The 21,298-nt window shown below is 49.2% G+C and overlaps 1 protein-coding gene across 4 annotated transcripts; it reads right to left on the bottom strand.

Moving 5' to 3' along the window:
* Window positions 1-773: 773 nt before the first annotated feature.
* On the bottom strand, window positions 774-21,059 carry THYN1 (thymocyte nuclear protein 1). 4 transcript variants are annotated; one of them, XM_088481834.1, is made up of 8 exons: window positions 20,733-21,059; window positions 17,676-17,737; window positions 14,412-14,596; window positions 14,248-14,316; window positions 13,646-13,738; window positions 13,118-13,213; window positions 1,666-1,816; window positions 774-1,198 (listed from the first exon to the last, which is right to left on the bottom strand). In XM_088481834.1, exons 2-8 carry the CDS (start codon window positions 17,716-17,718, stop codon window positions 1,152-1,154), a joined length of 684 nt encoding a protein of 227 aa, XP_088337960.1. In that variant the 5' UTR covers window positions 17,719-17,737; window positions 20,733-21,059; the 3' UTR covers window positions 774-1,151. The 4 variants fall into 4 exon arrangements, with proteins under 4 accessions (XP_088337960.1, XP_088337961.1, XP_088337958.1 ...); XM_088481835.1 differs by having other exon boundaries at window positions 20,760-21,059; XM_088481832.1 differs by having other exon boundaries at window positions 20,705-21,057.
* Between the last annotated feature and the right edge of the window lie 239 nt (window positions 21,060-21,298).

The following is a 21,298-nucleotide window of genomic DNA, read 5'->3' as shown; positions in this document are numbered from 1 at the left end:
ACATCCTTGCCTCTCCTTGCACCTTACGTGCTGATCCCACAGTGCCAACACATCTGTGTATCTCAGTGCACGTTATGTGCTATACCAACGTGTCCGTGTACCGTATTGCACGCTACCAAACTACCACCTCGGAGTATCTCAGCTATTACCCCTTTGTGTGTTCCCCATAGAAGCTAATTTCCAAGCCTTCACAGCAGTCTGGCCTGTGGGCAGAAAAAGTGTCCAGCAAGATAAGGATGATGAAGAAGGAGGTTGAAGTGCCAGAGTCCTGAAGACGCTGCTTCATACAAGTGTCCAGGAGCCTCCAAGGAATTATTCCCCAGCAGTGACTTTAAATTATTCTGATATAGACGGGGGACAATCAAACGACAGGAAGAAAAGCGTTATCCATTTTAGATGACAGCCTTATCTCATGTACAGGGGAGGAGGCGTTATCCCAACATGGTAACATCTGATGTGAGTTACAATAAAACCCCGGGTGAGGGAGTTATTAAAGACTCAGAGCAAAGATCAATCCGCTCAGGGAAAGCTGAGAAAACAAATGTAGAGAACAGATGGGGAATTACAGCAAAACAAACAGTGTTCAGGAACAAAGTATAGGACAATGATATCTACAGGGCAGACAATATCTGTAATACAAACGTATCAGGTGGGGAAGGGGACAGAAAGAGCATTTCTATTGGTAAAGCTAGCGGTGGCCACAAATTAATTATAGGTACACAATTAGCTGGCACGAAGTGCAACAAAGGGACCAGCAGCCGTCACACAGAGACTGGAAGGAAACATGGTTTTTTATTTTCTAAATGTGATTAACGTGATTAGGGGTCTATTTACTAAGCAGTGTTAGGAGACAGAGTGATAAGGTACCAGCCAATCAGCTCCCAACTGTCATTTTTCAAACACAGCCTGTGACATGACAGTAGGGAGCTGATTGGCTGGCACTTTATTGCCTAACACAGCTTAGTAAATAGACCCAGTAGACTTTAATGTTTCATTTGTGCAACTCGGGTGACTGGTATTAAAATGCAGGAAATACAAAGATAAAACAGACAGACAGTCTCGTTAAGGCGCAAACAAGTGGTGACGAATCGCCGTGGGAACACAAAATGACCGGAACGTAGTTCTGTAAGGAACGCCACAGACGTCACTCTCTAAGGGCTCTTCTCATCTTCCAGGCTCAATATAAATTCAAATTCCCCTGTACGAATGAGAAAGACCCAGCTCATCATTTGTTCTAGAGCAGAGGAAGGTTGTAGAACTACAAGTCACAGCATTTCCTGCCAGCCTTTAGCAGTACCGCAACAGATGTAGAGACGCAGATTGTGTAAAGGCCCCCATACGCCTACCAATGGATTGCCAGGTCCTGCGATGGGATCGGAAACGCCGATCTGCTGGTTGGAAAATGCTGACGATGTTCCGCGATCCGACGGAGGATCAGTGAAATTCTTCTTGTTAAATTTCACAAATTTGCAAATCACAATCATATTGCGATCGGCAAATCAGTAAAATGTAGGATTTCGCCGATCCTGCAACCCGGCATCTCAGGACCGCGGCAATCCATCGCTGGTGTAAGGGCTCCTTTAGACATGGACCTCCTAGTGGAAGCCAGGCTACATACATGGTAATGTATACTAAGCCTGAGCACCACGTGCTCTTAGCGTGTACCTTGTGTCAGGGGCTGTACGGACAGTCTCGCCCTCGTAAACAGCGCCATGTTTCGCAGGGGGCCCGCTGAAGCCTTGTGCTCCTGATGCAGTTTCTTCAGCTCCGCCAGGGAAATGTAACGTTTCAGCATGCGGACAAACTGCACATCCACCTGCAAGCACAGGCATGAATGTCAGCTCTTGAGACAAGTTTATCGCTACATTGCTGCCATCTAATGTTTAAACAGGTCAAATGTACAGAGACAACCAGACAAATTTATATATATATATATATATATATATATATATATATATATATATATATATATATAATTTTTTATTTATTAACAGTTTCTTATATAGCGCAGCATATTCCGTTGCGCTTTACAATTGGAACATTAATAGAACAAAACTGGGTAATAACAAACAGATATATAGGTAGGAAGGCCCTGCTCGCAAGCTTACAATCTATAGGGAAATAGGCATTGATACACAAGGATAGGTGCTATATATTGCATTTTGGTCCAGCCAGAATGCACAGTTTCTTGGTTGGCTGCATGATCCAGTCACACAGGAATATCGACCAAATGTCAGGAGGATGTGAGAGAAAGACGATGTGTGAGATTGTGTGTGGACTGTAAAAGGGGATGGAATTAGATATGGAAGCTATGAAGGTTATGTGGGAGGTTCTGGAATCTGATAAGCTTGCCTGAAGAGGTGAGTTTTCAGGGAACGCTTGAAGGATTGGAGACTAGAGGAAAGTCTTATGGTGCGAGGTAGGTTATTCCATAGAGTGGGTGCAGCCTGAAGAAAGTCCTGTAACCATGAATGGGAGCAAGTAATGCATGGGGATGAGAGACGCAGATCTTGTGCTGAGCGGAGAGGTCGGGTTTGGAGATATTAAGAAATGAGTGAAGAGCTGTATGTTGGTGTGGTTTGGTTAATAGCCTTATGTGTAAGTGAAAGTATTTTGTATTGAATACGGTAGAAAACCGGCAACCAATGGAGGGACTGAGAGAGCGGGGCAGCAGACGATGAACGTTTGGCAAGGAAGATAGGCCTTGCAGCTGCATTCATAATGGATTGTAATGGAGATTGTACTGTTTTTGGGAAGACCAGTAAGGAGGCTATTGCAGTAGTCAATACGGGAAATAATAAGTGCATGGATTAGAGTTTTTGCAGTGTCTTGTGTGAGATATGGTCGAATTTTGGAAATGTTTTTTAAATGTATGTAACATGATTTTGAGACAGATTGAATATGGGGAACAAAGGACAGTTCAGAGTCAAGGATGACACCAAGGCAGCGAGCTTGTGGGGCAGGGTGGATTGTCGAGGTATCAACAGTGATAGAGAGATCAGGTTGGTAACTGTTATTGGCCGGTGGAAATATAATTAATTTTGTTTTAGAAATATTAAGTTTCAGGTGACGAGATGTACACACTCCCATATCCAAAAGGCTTGGGACCTTGGTTTTGGATAACGGAATATTCCGTATTTAGGAATATTTGCATAATATAATGAAATATCTTGGGAAATGTACCCAAATCTAAACACAGAATGCTTTTATGTTCTATATACACACAGCCTACAGGTAATTTTATACAATATTTTCAATAATTTTGTGGCTCAAAAAAAGTTTGTGTACATACATGAAATTCATTTATGTTTCATATACACCTTATACACAGAGCCTGAAGGTAATTGCATACAATATTTTAAATAATTTGTGCTGTAAACAAGGTTTATGCACATTGAACCATCAAAAAGCAAAGGTTTCGCTAACTCAGTCATGCAGAAAAAATTCAGTATTTTTAAATATTTGGATATGGGAGACTCAATCTGTGTATGTATATATATTATATTGTAATATATATATATATATATATATATATACTCCATCTCTATATATCTACATTCAAATAAATGCTCTTAATTGGGGTATTCCATATATGTCTAACATACATCTGTGAATTAGTTTGTTTCAATGTTTCTACATACAGTAGCAAAGAGGGACTTTTGTTACATTGCCTATTGTATCCGGTGTTGGTAATGAATAATACACCATACATCTGTGTAAATAGTAATGATCTATTACAGTAATTACTGCGTTCTGCCATTTCCCAGCAGTCAGTCTGGCACCCAGCTGTATGTGCCAGGGATGATAAATGGTGGGTAGGGGGCATCATACCAGGACCTCTACAGGTTTTCTGTTTTCCCTCACACAATATATTTTTACTGTTTCACATTAATATTGGTCTTTAATAAGATCTGCCATTGCTGCCCCTGAGCTTGCAGTTATATACAGGCTTATATTTGAAGTCTCAGGGGTCTATGTATCAATAATCGCGGAACTGCCATATTGCCAGTGATATTTCATTTTTCTACTTCAGGGTCCATAGGGGGTCCACAGGGCTGACCTTGGGGTATAGCTGGATCTGGATCCACGGGCACCATGCAGTTAAAGCTTTTGCTGCTCCCAGGATGCACTAGGTCAATCCTCCTCTATACCCCGCTCCCGAGCCACAGGCACCTCAGTTTTTAGTCGGGTCACTTTCAACCCCTAAGCTTATTTTATTTTAAAAGTTTTACATTTATTTTATTTATTTTTTTACTACTCTTCAGAACGGCAGCGTCGGACTGTCCATTGGACGTCCAAGCTGCCGCTCATACACCCCGCCGGCGCTGGAGGGACCCCAGAGTCTGTACTAGCCGGACTCTGCTGGAATCCCTAGGCTGCTGCCGGATCGCCACTTGTGGTGACCCGCGTGTGCATGCAGCCTTCTGCTTCCGGTCTCTGGGGACAGACCGGAGACGCTAGCAGTGACGGCAGGCTCCCCCTCCGGAGGAATAACCCGCGGGTCCACTAGACCACCAGGGATACATTGCGGGAGCCGGCATCCCGGGGGTTAATTGTCTAGCGGCTCCTCCCCTCAGCTCAGCGCGCCATTCCGCTCAGGTCGGGCGCCGCTGAGCTGCATTCCTCCTGCGGCCACTCCTCCTCTGAGGTCTCCGGCAGCCATCTCCCCAGATCTCTCAGGCAGCGTGCGGACCGGTCCCCCTGTGTACCTCTCCCCAGCTAGGACAGCGTACACAGCACTATAGCCCTCCCAGACACTGAATCTGGGCAGGGTGATTGTAGTGACGAGGTGCAGTGAGTATTACTTTCTGCATGGTATGTGACTTTTGCTAGTGCTGACTGTCTGTGCTTTATTTTTACTTACTGTCAGTCTATTCCTTTCCCTTTCCTTCTCCTACAGCCCTGACAGGTGTGTGGGAAGGGCTTTTCTTAAGGATCTCCCTTATATAAATTCATGTATTTGTGAGGTCGGTAACATACAGTTGTGTGCTACACTGTGCCATATCTGTGGGCTTGTGTGCTGCATGCTTGTGGGTGCGCCAGGAGTAAATCAATTAACTTCCATATTGTGTTGATAGATAGATATATATCTATCTATCATCATCTATATTGTATCATGTCTGACAAGGAAGTTGAGCGCACCGCGGCTCCCACTCTGTTCTCCTGCAGACGCTGCATCGCAGATGTTAATCACTAGGATTTATCACAGGATGGGCTGTGTGTGCGGTGTCAGCAGTTACCTGGTCCCTCTAACCCCCCAATTTCGGGACAGGACCCTCCTTGGGCGGTGTTTTCTCAGGTGCTGGCTTCCATCGCGGACCGCCTGGCGGTCCCGACTGCCCTCCCCCCTAGGGGATTACCCCAACCAGCCATCCCCCCTTCTCAGGGTATACCGCATCTGTTGCAGTCTCCCCCTGGGCCTCAGGCTGTTAGTCCATAAGCGGGGTTACCTATGTATATTCAGTCCCCTCCAGTGACACAGCAGTCCATCATTCCCTTTCAGGGTCTACCTCAGGCGGGTCAACCACCATGGGTGGATGTGTTCTCCAGTTCAGTCCAGAGTTTGGCGGCCTCGTCTTCAGCCTTTCAACTATGCTACGAAGTGAAAAGGAGGAGTCTAAACGCCTTGTTATGTCATCCCTGTCTGCGCAAGTATCAGACCCGGAGGCGTCCTCGGATGATGGAGAATTGTCTGAGAACTCTGTCTCGGATTCCTCGGTCTGGGAGGTGGAAACTAAATCTTCCATTAATGTGCCGGCATTGGTAAGGGAGGTGCGGTCTATTCTTGATAAAGAGGATGACGCACCGGCCCCTAAATCCAAGTATCCAAATTTCAAACAGACAAAAGTGATTTCGGCTGATCATATGGCGGAGGCCTGGCAGTCACCTAGTAAGAGGTTCCAGCCGCAGAAACATTTAGCGTCTAGTTATCCGTTTCCTGCAGGTCATTGCAGAAAGTGGGAAACACCGCCTACGGTGGGTTCTCATGTTACTGGCTTAATCAAGAGTGCTACCTTGCCTATGCCGTCCATTTCATCCCTAAAGGATCCCATGGACAGGAAAGTGGAGACTTGTTTAAAATCGATATATTCTCTCTCAGGGGCGGTGGCCCGTCCGTCCATGGCCATCTCTTGGGTGGCTTAAGCCATTGAGAGCTGGGCCAGTGTACTGGAAGATACCTTTCCTGGGGATGCTCCAGAAATGCAGAGAGCTTTAGTGGGACAGATGAGGGATGCCGTTTCCTATATTGGAGAAGCGTCTTTGGATGCCAGTCTTCTGACTTCCAGAGTATCGGCTGCAGCGGTGTCTGCTCGCTGGTCTTTGTGGCTGTGTTCTTGGAGAGCGGATGCGGATTACAAGAAATGCCTGGAGGCCTTACCCTTTAATGGGGAGATATTATTTGGCCCAGACCTGGACAAAATTGTGGATACCCTGGCTAAGTCTAAGTCAGCTTTTCTATCTTCAGCAGCTGCACCTTCTAAGGCTAGGACCTCTGCATTTCGGTCCTTTCGTTCTCAGGGAAAGTCCAAGGGACAGTCCTTCCCGAGGCAGTCGGCGACCAAGGCTGCCCCTAAATCTAAGAAGCAAGCGTGGAGTGCTAGACGCCCTACTTCCAAGCTGGAGGATAACCCTTCTGCCTGATGGGACGGGCCTCCCTCTGGGGGATCCCAGAGCGGGAGGTCGACTTCTTCAATTCGCCCAGTGCTGGTACAACACCACCACGGATGCCTGGGTTCGAGAAGTGGTCTCTCAGGGGTACGCCCTCTCCTTTCATCACAGACCTCCCCATCAGTTCTTCTGCACGAGTCTTTCTCAGGACAAGACCAAGGCCTTGCAGATTCAGGAAGCAATAGAGTCCTTGCTGAAAGCAGAGGTCATTGTTACTGTTCCGCCTTCTCAACGCAGGACGGGTTACTATTCTACTCTGTTTCTGGTGCAGAAACAAAATGGGTCTCATCGGCCTATCCTCAATTTAAAAATCGCTGAACAAGTTCCTCAGAGTACCCAAATTCAGGATGGAAACTTTGCGTTCCATCATTTTGGCTATGGAACCTGGGGATTACATGGTCTCCCTGGACATCCAGGACGCCTACCTTCATGTTCCTATAGCGCCTTCACACCAGCGGTATCTGAGGTTTGCTATATGACAATTCCACTACCAGTTTCAGGCTCTGCCCTTTGGCCTCTCCGCGGCTTTAAGGGTATTCACAAAAATTATGGTGGTCATGGCCATCCATCTTCGGAGCGAGGGTAAACGGCTTTTGCAGTATCTGGACGACCTCCTATTGCTGGCAAGCTCTCAGGAGGTACTTCTACAACATCTACACCTGACGATCGCTTGTCTGCAAGTGCACGGGTGACTGATAAATTGGAAAAAGTCCTCCCTGATTCCTTCACAATGGATGGTTCATTTGGGAGGCCTGCTGGATTCTCATCAGCAAAGGATCTTTCTGACTCCACAGAAGATATCCTCCTTATAACTGCTGGTGCGCAGTTGCCTGAAGAGTTGCCAAGTATCTGTTCACTCGTTAATGAGGGTTCTGGGGTCCAAGGTGTCTGCATTCGACATGGTGGAGTATGCCCAGTTTCATTCCAGGCCCCTGCAGGGGCTGATTCTATCCAAATGGAACGGGTTACCTCACCATATCAGGACTCAGATGCTGGTGTTGTCTCTGGAAGTGCACCTTTCGCTTGCTTGGTGGCTTCAGACATCACATCTCACCAAGGGTCGCCCCTTTTGGATCCCGGACTGGGCTCTGCTCACAACAGATGCCAGTCTCCGGGGTTGGGGTGCAGTGACAGGTCTACGCTCACTTCAGGGCCGTTGGACTGTGGAAGAACCGGTTTTCCCCATCAATATTCTCAAACTTCGGGCATTATACAGGGCCTTCCAGTTGTCCGGTGACGCTCTTCGAGGAAGAGCTGTGCAAGTTCAATCTGACAACGCCACCAAAGTGGCGTACATCAACCATCAAGGGGGGACTCGCAGTCGAGCAGCGATGTCTGAGGTGTCACGCATCCTGTCTTGGGCGGAGTAGCACCTTCCGGCCATCTCGACAGTCTTCATTCCAGGAGTCCTCAATTAGGAGGCGGACTTCCTCAGTCGTCACTACGTGCATCCCGGGGAGTGGTCGCTTCACCCAGAGGTATTTCAACTACTCGTGGACAGGTGGGGTCTGCCGGAGGTGGACCTCATGGCCTCCCGTCACAATCACAAGCTGCCTATGTATGGGTCCAGGAAAAGAGACGCCGATGCAAGCCTGGTGGACATTTCAGCTGGCGTATCTATTCACTCTGATATCCCTACTGCCTCGGATCCTTTGGAAATTCAAACAGAACGGAGGCACGCTTCTGCTGGTGGCTCTGGCTTGGCTCAGACGTCCTTGGTACTCTGATCTTCGGAGCCTCTCCATCTACACTCCGTTCCCTCTGCCTCAACGTCGGGACCTGTTGTCTCAGGGGACCTGCCTTTACCCAGATCTGGGTCGTCTGTCTTTGACAGCATGGCTCTTGAGACAGGTGTCTTAAGGTCCCCGGGTTTTTCAAGTTCAGTCATCAGCACGATGCTACAGGCGTACAAGCCTGCTTCAGCCAGGATTTACCACAGAGTATGGCATACTTATTTTCAGTGGTGTGAGTCCAGAAACTACGATCCTCAGGCGTTTTGTTTTTCTAGTGTTTTGGCGTTCCTTCAGTCTGGTTTGGACCTAGGCTTACGCCTAGCTTCTTTGAAGGTTCATGTGTCAGCGCTATCTGTGTGATTCCAGCGGAGTATAGCTACTCTGCCTGATGTCCGCATCTTTTTCCAGGGTGTTCTCAGGATTCAGCCTCCCTTTGTTCCCCCAGTGGGTCCTTGGGATTTGGCGGTGGTACTTCTGGCCCTTCAGGGTCCTCCATTTGAGCCTCTTGAGTCGGTGGAACTCAAGTGGTTGACGGTTAAAACTGCTTTTCTCCTGGCAATTGCTTCGGCCAGGAGGGTGTCAGAATTGAGGGCGCCTTCCGGTCGTCTTCCTTTTCTGATTTTTCACCAGGACAGGGCGGTGCTTCGCACTCGTCCGTGTTTTCTACCTAAAGTGGTTTCTAAGTTCCACATTAATCAGGAAATTGTTGTACCAGCCTTTCAGTCACCTGATCTCTCGGCTGGTGAGGCTTCTTTGGATGTCGTCCATGCTCTCAAAGTTTGTGGACCGGACTAGTTCCATTCAGAAGTCGGATTCCTTGTTCGTCCTCTTTGGTTTTCACAAGAGGGGTTGGCCTGCAGGCAAACAAACTTTGGCCCATTGGCTTCGTTTGTTTATTTGTGAGGCTTATGCACAGGAGGGTTTGCCTGTTCAGGCCTCTGTTAAGGCTCATTCTACTCGGTCTGAGGGTCCTTCGTGGCCTGCTAGCCGTGGCACCTCGGCTGTTCAGCTGTGTAAGGCGGCCACGTGGTCTTCCATCCAGACCTTTCTGAGGTTCTATGCTTTTGACACCTTCGACTCTCCTTCGGGCGCCGGATTCTCCTTTTCGGCACAGGAACGTCCCCGCCCTTATTTGAACTGCTTTGGGACATCCCCCAAGGTCAACCCTGTGGACCCCCTATGGACCCTGAAGTAGAAAACAAGAGATATGGTAAGAACTTACCTTTGTTATCTCTGTTTCTACAAAGTCCATAGCGTCCACAGGGCGCCCGCCCTGACGCACCTGGCTTCATATTGGCTATGCGGCTGGTCACTGGTTTTCAGTCTCCCTTTCTGCGAGTATGGTTTTAGGTTTAGGGCTCCCGGGGGGTTAGGCCCCCCCCTGAGAGGGATAGGTTTAGTTTAGGCTAGGGGAAGGGGAGGTTAGAGTTAGGCACCCCCCTGGAGACTTAGTTTAGGCACTTAGAGGGGGGATTAGGGTTAGGCACTGGGGGAGGGGGGGGGCTGGGAGTTTAGGGTTAGGCAACCTTAAGGGAGGGTTAGATGGGGGGAGATTAGAGTTACTTACCTTTAGCAGCAGTCAGGATCTTCTCCCCTGCGGGGCAAGCGCTGTCGGGATTTGAAACCATGCGGCCGGTGGTAATACATACCGATCCCTTACAAATTGCTTATTATAAAACTGAACTAGAGTTTCCCCTTTTAATTTTCTGCACTGCGAATATGCCCTAAATGAATTACTGTGTACGCTATATACTCTTACATCACCAACCCAATGGTTGATAAAATAATAACACCCCCCCATCCAAAACCTCCAGCCCCTCCCCTACAAAACACATTTAAAAAGGAAAAAATATATAAAACCTGCACACATCGGTTTCTAGGCTTCCTCCGAGCAGCGCAGACTAGGCAGGAGCCCATGTGACCGGCAGCGGACATACCGTCCTGTGAGTGCACAGACTAGGCAGGAGCCCATGTGACCGGCAGAGGACATACCGTCCTGTGAGTGCACAGATTAGGCAGGAGCCCATGTGACCGGCAGAGGACATACCGTCCTGTGGGTGCACAGACTAGGCAGGAGCCCATGTGACCGGCAGCGGACATACCGTCCTGTGAGTGCACAGATTAGGCAGGAGCCCATGTGACCGGCAGAGGACATACCGTCCTGTGGGTGCACAGACTAGGCAGGAGCCCATGTGACTGGCAGAGGACATACCGTCCTGTGGGTGCACAGACTAGGCAGGAGCCCATGTGACCGGCAGAGGACATACCGTCCTGTGAGTGCACAGACTAGGCAGGAGCCCATGTGACTGGCAGAGGACATACCGTCCTCCGAGCAGCGCAGACTAGGCAGGAGCCCATGTGACCGGCAGCGGACATACCGTCCTCCGAGCAGCGCAGACTAGGCAGGAGCCCATGTGACCGGCAGCGGACATACCGTCCTCCGAGCAGCGCAGACTAGGCAGGAGCCCATGTGACCGGCAGCGGACATACCGTCCTCCGAGCAGCGCAGACTAGGCAGGAGCCCATGTGACCGGCAGCGGACATACCGTCCTGTGAGTGCACAGATTAGGCAGGAGCCCATGTGCCCGGCAGCGGACATACCGTCCTGTGGGTGCACAGACTAGGCAGGAGCCCATGTGACCGGCAGCGGACATACCGTCCTGTGAGTGCACAGACTAGGCAGGAGCCCATGTGACCGGCAGCGGACATACCGTCCTGTGGGTGCACAGACTAGGCAGGAGCCCATGTGACTGGCAGCGGACATACCGTCCTGTGGGTGCACAGATTAGGCAGGAGCCCATGTGACCGGCAGCGGACATACCGTCCTGTGAGTGCACAGATTAGGCAGGAGCCCATGTGACCGGCAGAGGACATACCGTCCTGTGGGCGCACAGACTAGGCAGGAGCCCATGTGACCGGCAGAGGACATACCGTCCTGTGGGCGCACAGACTAGGCAGGAGCCCATGTGACCGGCAGCGGACATACCGTCCTGTGAGCGCACAGATTAGGTAGGAGCCCATGTGACCGGCAGAGGACATACCGTCCTGTGGGCGCACAGACTAGGCAGGAGCCCATGTGACCGGCAGAGGACATACCGTCCTGTGGGCGCACAGACTAGGCAGGAGCCCATGTGACCGGCAGAGGACATACCGTCCTGTGGGCGCACAGACTAGGCAGGAGCCCATGTGACCGGCAGCGGACATACCGTCCTGTGGGCGCACAGACTAGGCAGGAGCCCATGTGACCGGCAGCGGACATACCGTCCTGTGGGTGCACAGACTAGGCAGGAGCCCATGTGACCGGCAGAGGACATACCGTCCTGTGGGTACACAGACTAGGCAGGAGCCCATGTGACCGGCAGAGGACATACCGTCCCGTGGGTGCACAGACTAGGCAGGAGCCCATGTGACCGGCAGAGGACATACCGTCCTGTGGGTGCACAGACTAGGCAGGAGCCCATGTGACCGGCAGCGGACATACCGTCCTGTGGGTGCACAGACTAGGCAGGAGCCCATGTGACCGGCAGCGGACTTACCGTCCTGTGGGTGCACAGACTAGGCAGGAGCCCATGTGACCGGCAGCGGACATAGCGTCCTGTGGGTGCACAGACTAGGCAGGAGCCCATGTGACCGGCAGCGGACATAGCGTCCTGTGGGTGCACAGACTAGGCAGGAGCCCATGTGACCGGCAGCGGACATACCGTCCTGTGGGTGCACAGACTAGGCAGGAGCCCATGTGACTGGCAGAGGACATACCATCCTGTGGGTGCACAGACTAGGCAGGAGCCCATGTGACCGGCAGAGGACATACCGTCCTGTGGGTGCACAGACTAGGCAGGAGCCCATGTGACCGGCAGCGGACATAGCGTCCTGTGGGTGCACAGACTAGGCAGGAGCCCATGTGACCGGCAGCGGACATAGCGTCCTGTGGGTGCACAGACTAGGCAGGAGCCCATGTGACCGGCAGCGGACTTACCGTCCTGTGGGTGCACAGACTAGGCAGGAGCCCATGTGACCGGCAGCGGACATAGCGTCCTGTGGGTGCACAGACTAGGCAGGAGCCCATGTGACCGGCAGCGGACATACCGTCCTGTGGGTGCACAGACTAGGCAGGAGCCCATGTGACCGGCAGCGGACTTACCGTCCTGTGGGTGCACAGACTAGGCAGGAGCCCATGTGACCGGCAGCGGACATAGCGTCCTGTGGGTGCACAGACTAGGCAGGAGCCCATGTGACCGGCAGCGGACATACCGTCCTGTGGGTGCACAGACTAGGCAGGAGCCCATGTGACCGGCAGTGGACATACCGTCCTGTGGGCGCACAGACTAGGCAGGAGCCCATGTGACCGGCAGCGGACATACCGTTTTGTGGGTGCACAGACTAGGCAGGAGCCCATGTGACCGGCAGCGGACATACCGTCCTGTGGGTGCACAGACTAGGCAGGAGCCCATATGACCGGCAGCGGATATACCGTCCTGTGAGTGCACAGACTAGGCAGGAGCCCATGTGACCGGCAGCGGACATACCATCCTGTGGGTGCACAGACTAGGCAGGAGCCCATGTGACCGGCAGCGGACATACCGTCCTGTGGGTGCACAGACTAGGCAGGAGCCCATGTGACCGGCAGCGGACATACCGTCCTGTGAGTGCAGAGACTAGGCAGGAGCCCATGTGACCGGCAGAGGACATACCGTTATGTGGGTGCACAGACTCACCATAGACCACTTAGGGCTCTCCTGGCTGCTAGATGAATCATAATGAGGATTCTTCGGATCAAACTGAGTGTGGTCCCAGTAGGCTTCCTTCACAATCTACACAAATGGCGGAGAAGGATGAGGAGTGAGAATGGTACGCAGTACAAACAGACGGCCATTTTGTTCATCTCTTGCGTGTATGCGAATAAATGACTTCATACTCCTGCAAGTTGCGATCCAAGGCCCTGCACAGGGCAGGCAGCCATTTTGTCACCAATATTCAGGCGTATGCAGTCACTGAGCGCCAATCATGTCAACCGGTTTTATTTTCTCATTGATTTTATTTCAGCTCATAAAATGGCGGCCTCTACTGAAAAGCATAACCAAGCTTATGTGTTTACTGATATTGTGTGTCACCAGCTTTGGATTCATTAAAGACTTGCTGCATGCTGCCATGTTTTTGGAGACCACACCGACAAGGGTAACGGGGGTTGTGTGCGCACTGGATGTCCTCATTACTGCTGCAAATGGGCACACTCCCAGCCTCACCTTAACAATGCCAGCAATGCCGGGCTCCTTACAGTTACTGTGATAGAAAAAGGCTTCCTGCCCCCTCTTCATCGCTCTCATGAAATTCCTGGCCTAGGACGACAAAGTGCTTCATTATAAGAGAACCCACAAACAATTCCATTTTCACTCAAATTGTTTTTATTAAAGAGAACATTTTTCAATACAAAATCGTACATTTCAGAACAGTAGACAAGATATTCATATCAAATACAGAAAAAAAAGAATTACATTGTTTATAAAATAATATACTGTATAATCTATCACATAAAAAAAACAAAATAAAAAAGCATAAATGTAAATTAAAATAAAATTATAGAATAAAGTAAAAATAAAAATACTAATAACATAAACACCTCTTTGATATTTGAAAGATAAGCGATTACCTACAATGTTACATACAACATTAATTGGCATTACTAACGTTATTAATAGAAGACGTCATTGATACATGGGCATCATAGAAATCTGAAAACAATTCCATTTCCATTAGTTTAGAAATAGTGAATATTTTCATTCAATTTCTCTAATGGTCGGAACAACGTAGGGACCCAAATAATGACAGTAGTTTTGTGGCTGCTCACCTGGTAATTCCGCACTCCATCCCAGCATGCCGTCTGGTCGGGCTGGGCCTTCAGATCCCCTATTCCAAACTGAAAGACACAACGGAGACTTTTGTATTAAGAGAGAGAACGTTAATCTTAGGATACCGGCAATAACATGGGCCGCTCCCCAGCCAGTCTCCTACCTTCATATCCATCCCCTTCTCCATCCTGGTCTCGGGCTCCGATTTCAGCAGCCAGCAGCGATAGTCCTCCCCCGGCGTCTCATTTGAGCCGCGGCCAGCAGAGGTCTTCTTCCTGCCCCTTGCGACACTTTTCGCCCCGTGTTCAGCACCCAAATCATCCGCTTTGCCAGCTTGTTCTTTTGAATCTGTTAAAAAAAAAAATGGAGGGCGTAATTTGGATCCATCACCAGAACAAAATAGTGAACAACGGACTTAAGAACACCAGACACAATTCATTATTGGCAACTGAAATGAAGAAACCACTTTTCCATAGCAACCAATCACATGCCTGCTTTCATTCTACACTGCACTACAAATACGATAGCTGTAATCCGATTGGTTAACATGTGCAACATCATAGTTTTAGTAAATTCCCCCATGCATCTTGCGGATTGTATTTAACCAACAAGTGGAGGTTGAATAATGTCTTAGAGGTTCCCAAACGCTGTCGTCAAGGCACCCAGGGCCGAAACTAGGATATCTGTCACCCGGTGCAAGGCAGCAATTTTGCGCCCCTCCCTTCCTGTACCTGAAGTTTGTCCTTGCTCGTCCATGCGGATGGCTGGCATAAACCCCCTGGCAATGAGCATAAACCTCCCTTGCCAGTAAGGACCTCTAGCATTTGTCTCCTCTTTGGCGGCGGCCATTTTTGGATGGCCTTTTTCTGAGTCTGCAGCCACCAAGCCACCTTGAGTCAGCTTTTTTCACCCCCTGCAATCTGGCACCCGGTGCACATGCACCTCTAGCCCCCCCCTAGTTGCGGCCCTGAGGCACCCCAACAGTTTAGGTTTTAGAGGTATCCATGGTCGAGCACAGGTGGTTAAATTAAATTGACTGAGGCACATGTTGTCACATGCGGTCAAGCATGGATATCCTTAAAACCTGGACGGTTAGGGTGGCTTGAGGCTCGAGTTAGGGAACCTCTGTCTTATCAAACCTTGGTTGTGTCATGATTCAGTTTTTAGGCCACGGTCACAACTAGTGATCATAGTATCATTAGATTAATGGTTGACTCATTACTTGCCTATCTGTGTGCTCTCTCATGGTTATCAGCCTCGTTGGGCTGTGAAATGATCCCCACGGAGTCATTCAATCGGATTATCGCCAGGAAGCCTGGGGTGCATGGGAGAAAAGCACCACCTACCAAATTGGATGTCAACCATACAAAACAGATGGCGTAGACTAGCATTACAGCACTGAGGTCTTGGGTCCGACTCCCACCAATTCCCTAACTGTGTGGAGTTTGTATATTCTCCCCGTGCTTACGTGGTTTCCTCCCACAATCCAAAAACATACTGGTAGGTTAATTGGTAACTGACAAAAAATGATCCCTAGTGTGTATGTGTGTACATGTGGCAGGGAATATAGAGTGCAAGCTCCACTGGGGCAGGGACTAATGTGTACGGCCAAATATTCTCTGTACAGTGCTGCGGTATAGGTGTGCGCTATATATAAATGACTGTCAATAAAACATGGGCCAGTGCTGGTGGTAAACTGAACGGGACTAATAGATTATACTGTAATCACTGCCCTTGTTTGACAATTTTTGGGTTACATTCACCATCTCTGCTTTAGTAAGGGACTTACGGTGCATCCGGAAAGTATTCACAGCGCGTCACTTTTTCCACATTTTGTTATGTTACAGCCTTATTCCAAAATGGAATAAATTTAATTTTTGTCCTCAAAATTATACACACAGTACCCCATAATGACAACGTGTAAAGTATTTTTGCAAATTTAATAATAAAAAAACAAAAACTAAGGAATCACATGTACATAAGTAGTCACAGCCTTTGCTCAATACTTTGTTGATGCACCTTTGGCAGCAATTACAGCCTCAAGTCTTTTTGAATATGATGCCACAAGCTTGACACACCTATCTTTGGGCAGTTTCGCCCATTCCTCTTTGCAGCACCTCTCAAGCTCCATCAGGTTGGATGGGAAGCGTCGGTGCACAACCATTTTCAGATCTCTCCAGAGATGTTCAATCGGATTCAAGTCTGGGCTCTGGCTGGGCCACACAAGGACATTCACAGAGTTGTTCTGAAGCCACTCCTTTGATATCTTGGCTGTGTGCTTAGGGTCGTTGTCCTGCTGAAAGATGAATCGTCGTCCCAGTCTGAGGTCAAGAGCGCTCTGGAGCAGTTTTTCATCCAGGATGTCTCCGTACATTGCTGCATTCATCTTTCCCTCTATCCTGACTAGTCTCCCAGTTCCTGCCACTGGAAAACATCCCCACAGCATGATGCTGCCACCACCATGGTTCACTGTAGGGATGGTATTGGCCTGGTGATGAGCGGTGCCTGGTTTCCTCCAAACATAACGCCTGGCATTCACGCCAAAGAGTTCAATCTTTTGTCTCTAATGGTCTGAGAGTCCTTCAGGTGCATTTTGGCAAACTTCAGGCGGGCTACCATGTGCTTTTTACTAAGGAGTGGCTTCCGTATGGCCAGTCTACCATACAGGCCTGATTAGTGGATTGCTGCTGTGATGGTTGTCCTTCTGGAAGGTTCTTCTCTCTCCACAGAGGAATGCTGTAGCTCTGACAAAGTGACCATCGGGTTCCTGGTCACCTCCCTGGTCGCTCAGTTTAGACGGCCGGCCAACTCTAGGAAGAGTCCTGGTGGTTCTGAACTTCTTCCATTTACGGATGATTGAGGCCACTGTGCTCACTGGGACCTTCAATGCAGCAGATACTTTTCTGTACCCTTCCCCAGAATTGTGCCTCGAGACAATCCTGGACTTCATGCTTGGTTTGTGCTCTGACATGCACTGTCAAGTGTGGGACCTTATATAGACAGGTTTATGACTTTCAAAATCATGTCCACTCAACTGATTTACCACAGGGGGACTCCAATTAACCTGTAGGAACATCTCAAGGATGATCAGTGGAAACGGGACACACCTGAGCTCAATTTTGAGCTTCATGATAAAGGCTGTGAATACTTATGTACATGCGATTTCTTAGTGGGGGGTTTTTTTATTAAATTTGCAAAAATCTCAAAAAAAAACTTTTTACACGTTGTCATTATGGGGTATTGTGTGCAGAATTTTGAGGACAAAAATTAATTTATTCCATTTTGGAATAAGGCTGTAACATAACAAAATGTGGAAAAAGTGACGCGCTGTGAATACTTTCCGGATGCACTGTATATGGCAACCAACTTTGTATTCAAGAAATAAACGAGGGTAGATAATGGAACTTTGTCGAGCTCATGGGCTTACCCTCAGCTGGTGACGTCACGCGCTTCCTCTTAGTGGGACGCATAATTCACTTCTATCACTTACTGCAAAACAATGAAAACAGAAAGGGGAAAATGAACACACTCTATGGGAAGTACAAGAGCTTGTAGAGATTTGCAGCCATTACAAATATTGTTAGCAAGATTCATTTATGTATCACAAGCATATTCCTAACACTAACCCTCCTCACTTGGTACCTAAACCTACCGCCTCCCCCCCCTTCCCCCGTGGTGCCTAACCTCACCCCAACCTCTATACTACCCCCTCCCTCCCCGTAGCTAAGACCTAACAAGCCCCGCTATACAAACGATCGTCATCCCGGCTGTCGGGATTCCAGAATCGGGATGTCCACTACTGTCGGTATTCTGGCACCGGTCTTCTGGCCAGGCAGTGGCATTCCAGAGCCGGTATTTCGACAACTGGGATGCCGGCTGTAGATATCTTAACTACATCCCCTCTCTACGATGTATCGTATGATCTATCGTCCTAACGGGGATCGGAATGATGTACACACTGTACAATTTGTGCGTTACGTCCGATCCATCCTTCCCGACGGTTGTTCATTGCATCATCCCATCTGCTGTTCTGCACAGGAGATGGGACGCTGCAATGAACGACGCAGTGTAATTACATGCAGCATGTAACAATACATTGTGCCGTCGTACGGCGAATCGTGCAGTGTGCACGGCGCTCCCAATATGTCGTTACATCTGTCGCACCAACTTATGGCGAGTGCCCAGCTTTACAGGCACCAGCTACAGGTAATCAGAGGTGGAGGCAAGAATTCTAGAAGCACAAAATAAAAATTAGTTCATTTAGTCGCTTTTCCAAACAGATATACTAAGATGGGGGATCACCGGCTGCCAAAAAAACGTTGTACATGCTGCTGTCTGAATGGTTTAATACTCTGTCAGTATAGATCCCATAAATCATTCTCACGTATGTTACCAGGGAACGTCCCAATAATGGTCCACTCATTACACATAAACATCTAATGGGGAGCAATACAGCATCTAATAAGCCCAGGGAATCAAAGTATGTATATATATATATATATACACACACACACACACACATTACACAGAGGCGGCACTCAGAGATTACATGTCCCTTCCTCAGGATGTACAATACAGAATAAGAATAATGTATTGGAAGGGACGTGTAGTCCCGAAACGTTGATGCTTCTGCATTAAATCTTCGCCACCTTTTTTGCATCTACAAAGTTCTCTGAGTGCCGCCTCTGTGTGATGTATGTTTTGGGGACGCAATTGCCCTTAAGGAGGGCACCAGAGCATATATTTGGGATTTTCGTACAGTGAGTGCCGGATCATTTGTGCTTGATATATATATATATATATATATATTTTACACACGCACACACACACACACACACACACAAGCATGCACACATACACATGTAAGCATATTTACCCACAGCACACACACACACGAGCACACTTACTCACAGCATACATACACAAATAAACACATACCGTATATACTCGAGTATAAGCCGAGTTTTTCAGCACATTTTTTGTGCTGAAAAAGTACCCCCTCGGCTTATACTCGAGTCAAGTGTAGCGCTGACCGGACGGAGTTCGGTCAGCGCTACACACTGCCAAACACACAGCCGCCGGAGCCGGCAGCTGCGTGTTTGGTGTAATCAGCAGCCGCTGAGAGTCTGTCAGACTCTCAGCGGCTGCTGCTGCTCCCACTGCGGGAGCCATCTTCCGGCTCCCGCAGTGGGTGATGGGAGACACGTCGTCATGACGACGTCTCTCCCATGCAAAGCGGCCGGAGGAGCGGACAGCGGCGGGACCAGGAGCGGGAGTTTCAGGTAAGTGATTTTTTTTTTTTTTTTAATTCTTATCACATCTCTCTACTGGGGGGGCAGATTACTCCAGGGGGCAAGATTACTCCAGGGGGCACTACCAGGGGGCAATTACTACAGGGGGAACTACAAGGGGGCACTACCAGGGGGGGATTACTACAGGAGACACTGAAAAGGGGGGATTACCACTGGGAGCACTACCAGGAGGGATAACTACTGGGGGCACAACCAGGGGGAATTACTACTGGGGGCACTACCAGCTGCTGCCATTTCCCACACTAGGCTTATACTCGAGTCAATAAATTTTCCTAGTTTTTTGGGGTAAAAGTAGGTACCTCGGCTTATATTCGGGTCGACTTATACTGGAGTATATACGGTACATGATTACACACAGCATATATACAGACACACGCATACTTACAAAACCGAGGGCTGAGGAGGGAGGAGGAGGGTCGCTGCTGCGGTCCAGCGGAGCTGCTGCTACTACTCAGCCAAATCCTCTGCAGAGAGCTCTGCCAATCAGAACTCTCTATCTGAGGAGCGATAGCTCCAACGCACATGGCGCCGCAGGTGAACCGCGGCCAATGCATGGCAGCATTCAGAGATGGAGACAAGGCTGTCTCCGTCTCTATTAAACAGATTTAGTCCGTCAGGGGGGGGTTTCTGAATACTCAGAAACCCCCCCTGCGTGCGCGCATGATATGCCTACTGTAAGCAGGGCCCTCCTACCTCTCTGCTGTTACCTAGTCTTGTTTTATTACTGTTCACTTATTTTTATCCTTTACTTATATGGCGGCACAAGTATTCCGCAGCGCCTTACAGGGTACATGCGAAAAAGAAACCAGTGACGTAGAGTACAAGGACATGGAGAATATACATTGCTGCACTTACACACCCAAATAAACAGCAGGGCGTCAGCAACCAGGTGGTAGGTGCCCGAGTGCGGAGTAGATGAAAGCATGTTACTTATTGTAAAATGCAACGTAAAATGCTGGCGCTATATAAGTAAATACTGATTAATAAATACAATAATTCCCATAACAATGCATATGTCATATATACCCATCATGAGCAAGCTGTCTCTGCAGAGGTTGTGGCACTAGATATCCCAGCATGACCTGCCAGCTGCAAATAACACACACAAAGCATACAGGGGAATAAGATGGAAAAGCTATTACACCATGTACACTGCAGAGACTGTCCTGCACCTCATTCCTCCTCTGGGATAATCTCACATGTGTGTTGTGTGCGGCTACGCCTCTAAGACGCGCCTCCTGTCAGCAGCCAATGAGGACGCGAGATAATACCAGTGACCACGCCTTCTGCCGCTTAGCTTGCCGGGAAATGTAGTCTACTTGCTGCTAACGGGTAACTCCGCGTCCGGCTCACACCCAGTCACCAGACTACATTTCCCATCATGCCCCACGGTCGGCTGCAGACATGGCGCCCTGTGTCAGAGTGGGATCCGTTCTCTCCCGATGTGTCCGGAGCTGTGTTATCGGCAAGGGCGCAGCTGCCCGCAGAGGAGTGGCGACCGTCATAGACCGTGGGGGAGGGGAAGCAGCGGATGGGGACTGCCCTTCTGGTAAATGTGGTCGGGTACACACGGGATCACGTGACTGAAGCTCACTGGCGGCCATGTTGGGGAGGTCAGGGTCATGTGACTGACAGCTGTAGCTATGGAGCTGTCATGTGATATGAGGACTAGTTACAAAACCAGCAGCACTTTTGCGAGCGGCCAGGTGATGGTCGCGACCATCGGCCTTGTGGTAGG

The sequence above is a fragment of the Taudactylus pleione genome, unplaced genomic scaffold, assembly GCF_031769625.1.
Source record: "Taudactylus pleione unplaced genomic scaffold, aTauple2 ptg000278l, whole genome shotgun sequence".
NCBI classification, from domain to species: domain Eukaryota; kingdom Metazoa; phylum Chordata; class Amphibia; order Anura; family Myobatrachidae; genus Taudactylus; species Taudactylus pleione.
The sequence above is the reverse complement of the archived record's forward strand: the minus strand, read 5'-3'. Positions and strand labels throughout refer to the sequence as shown.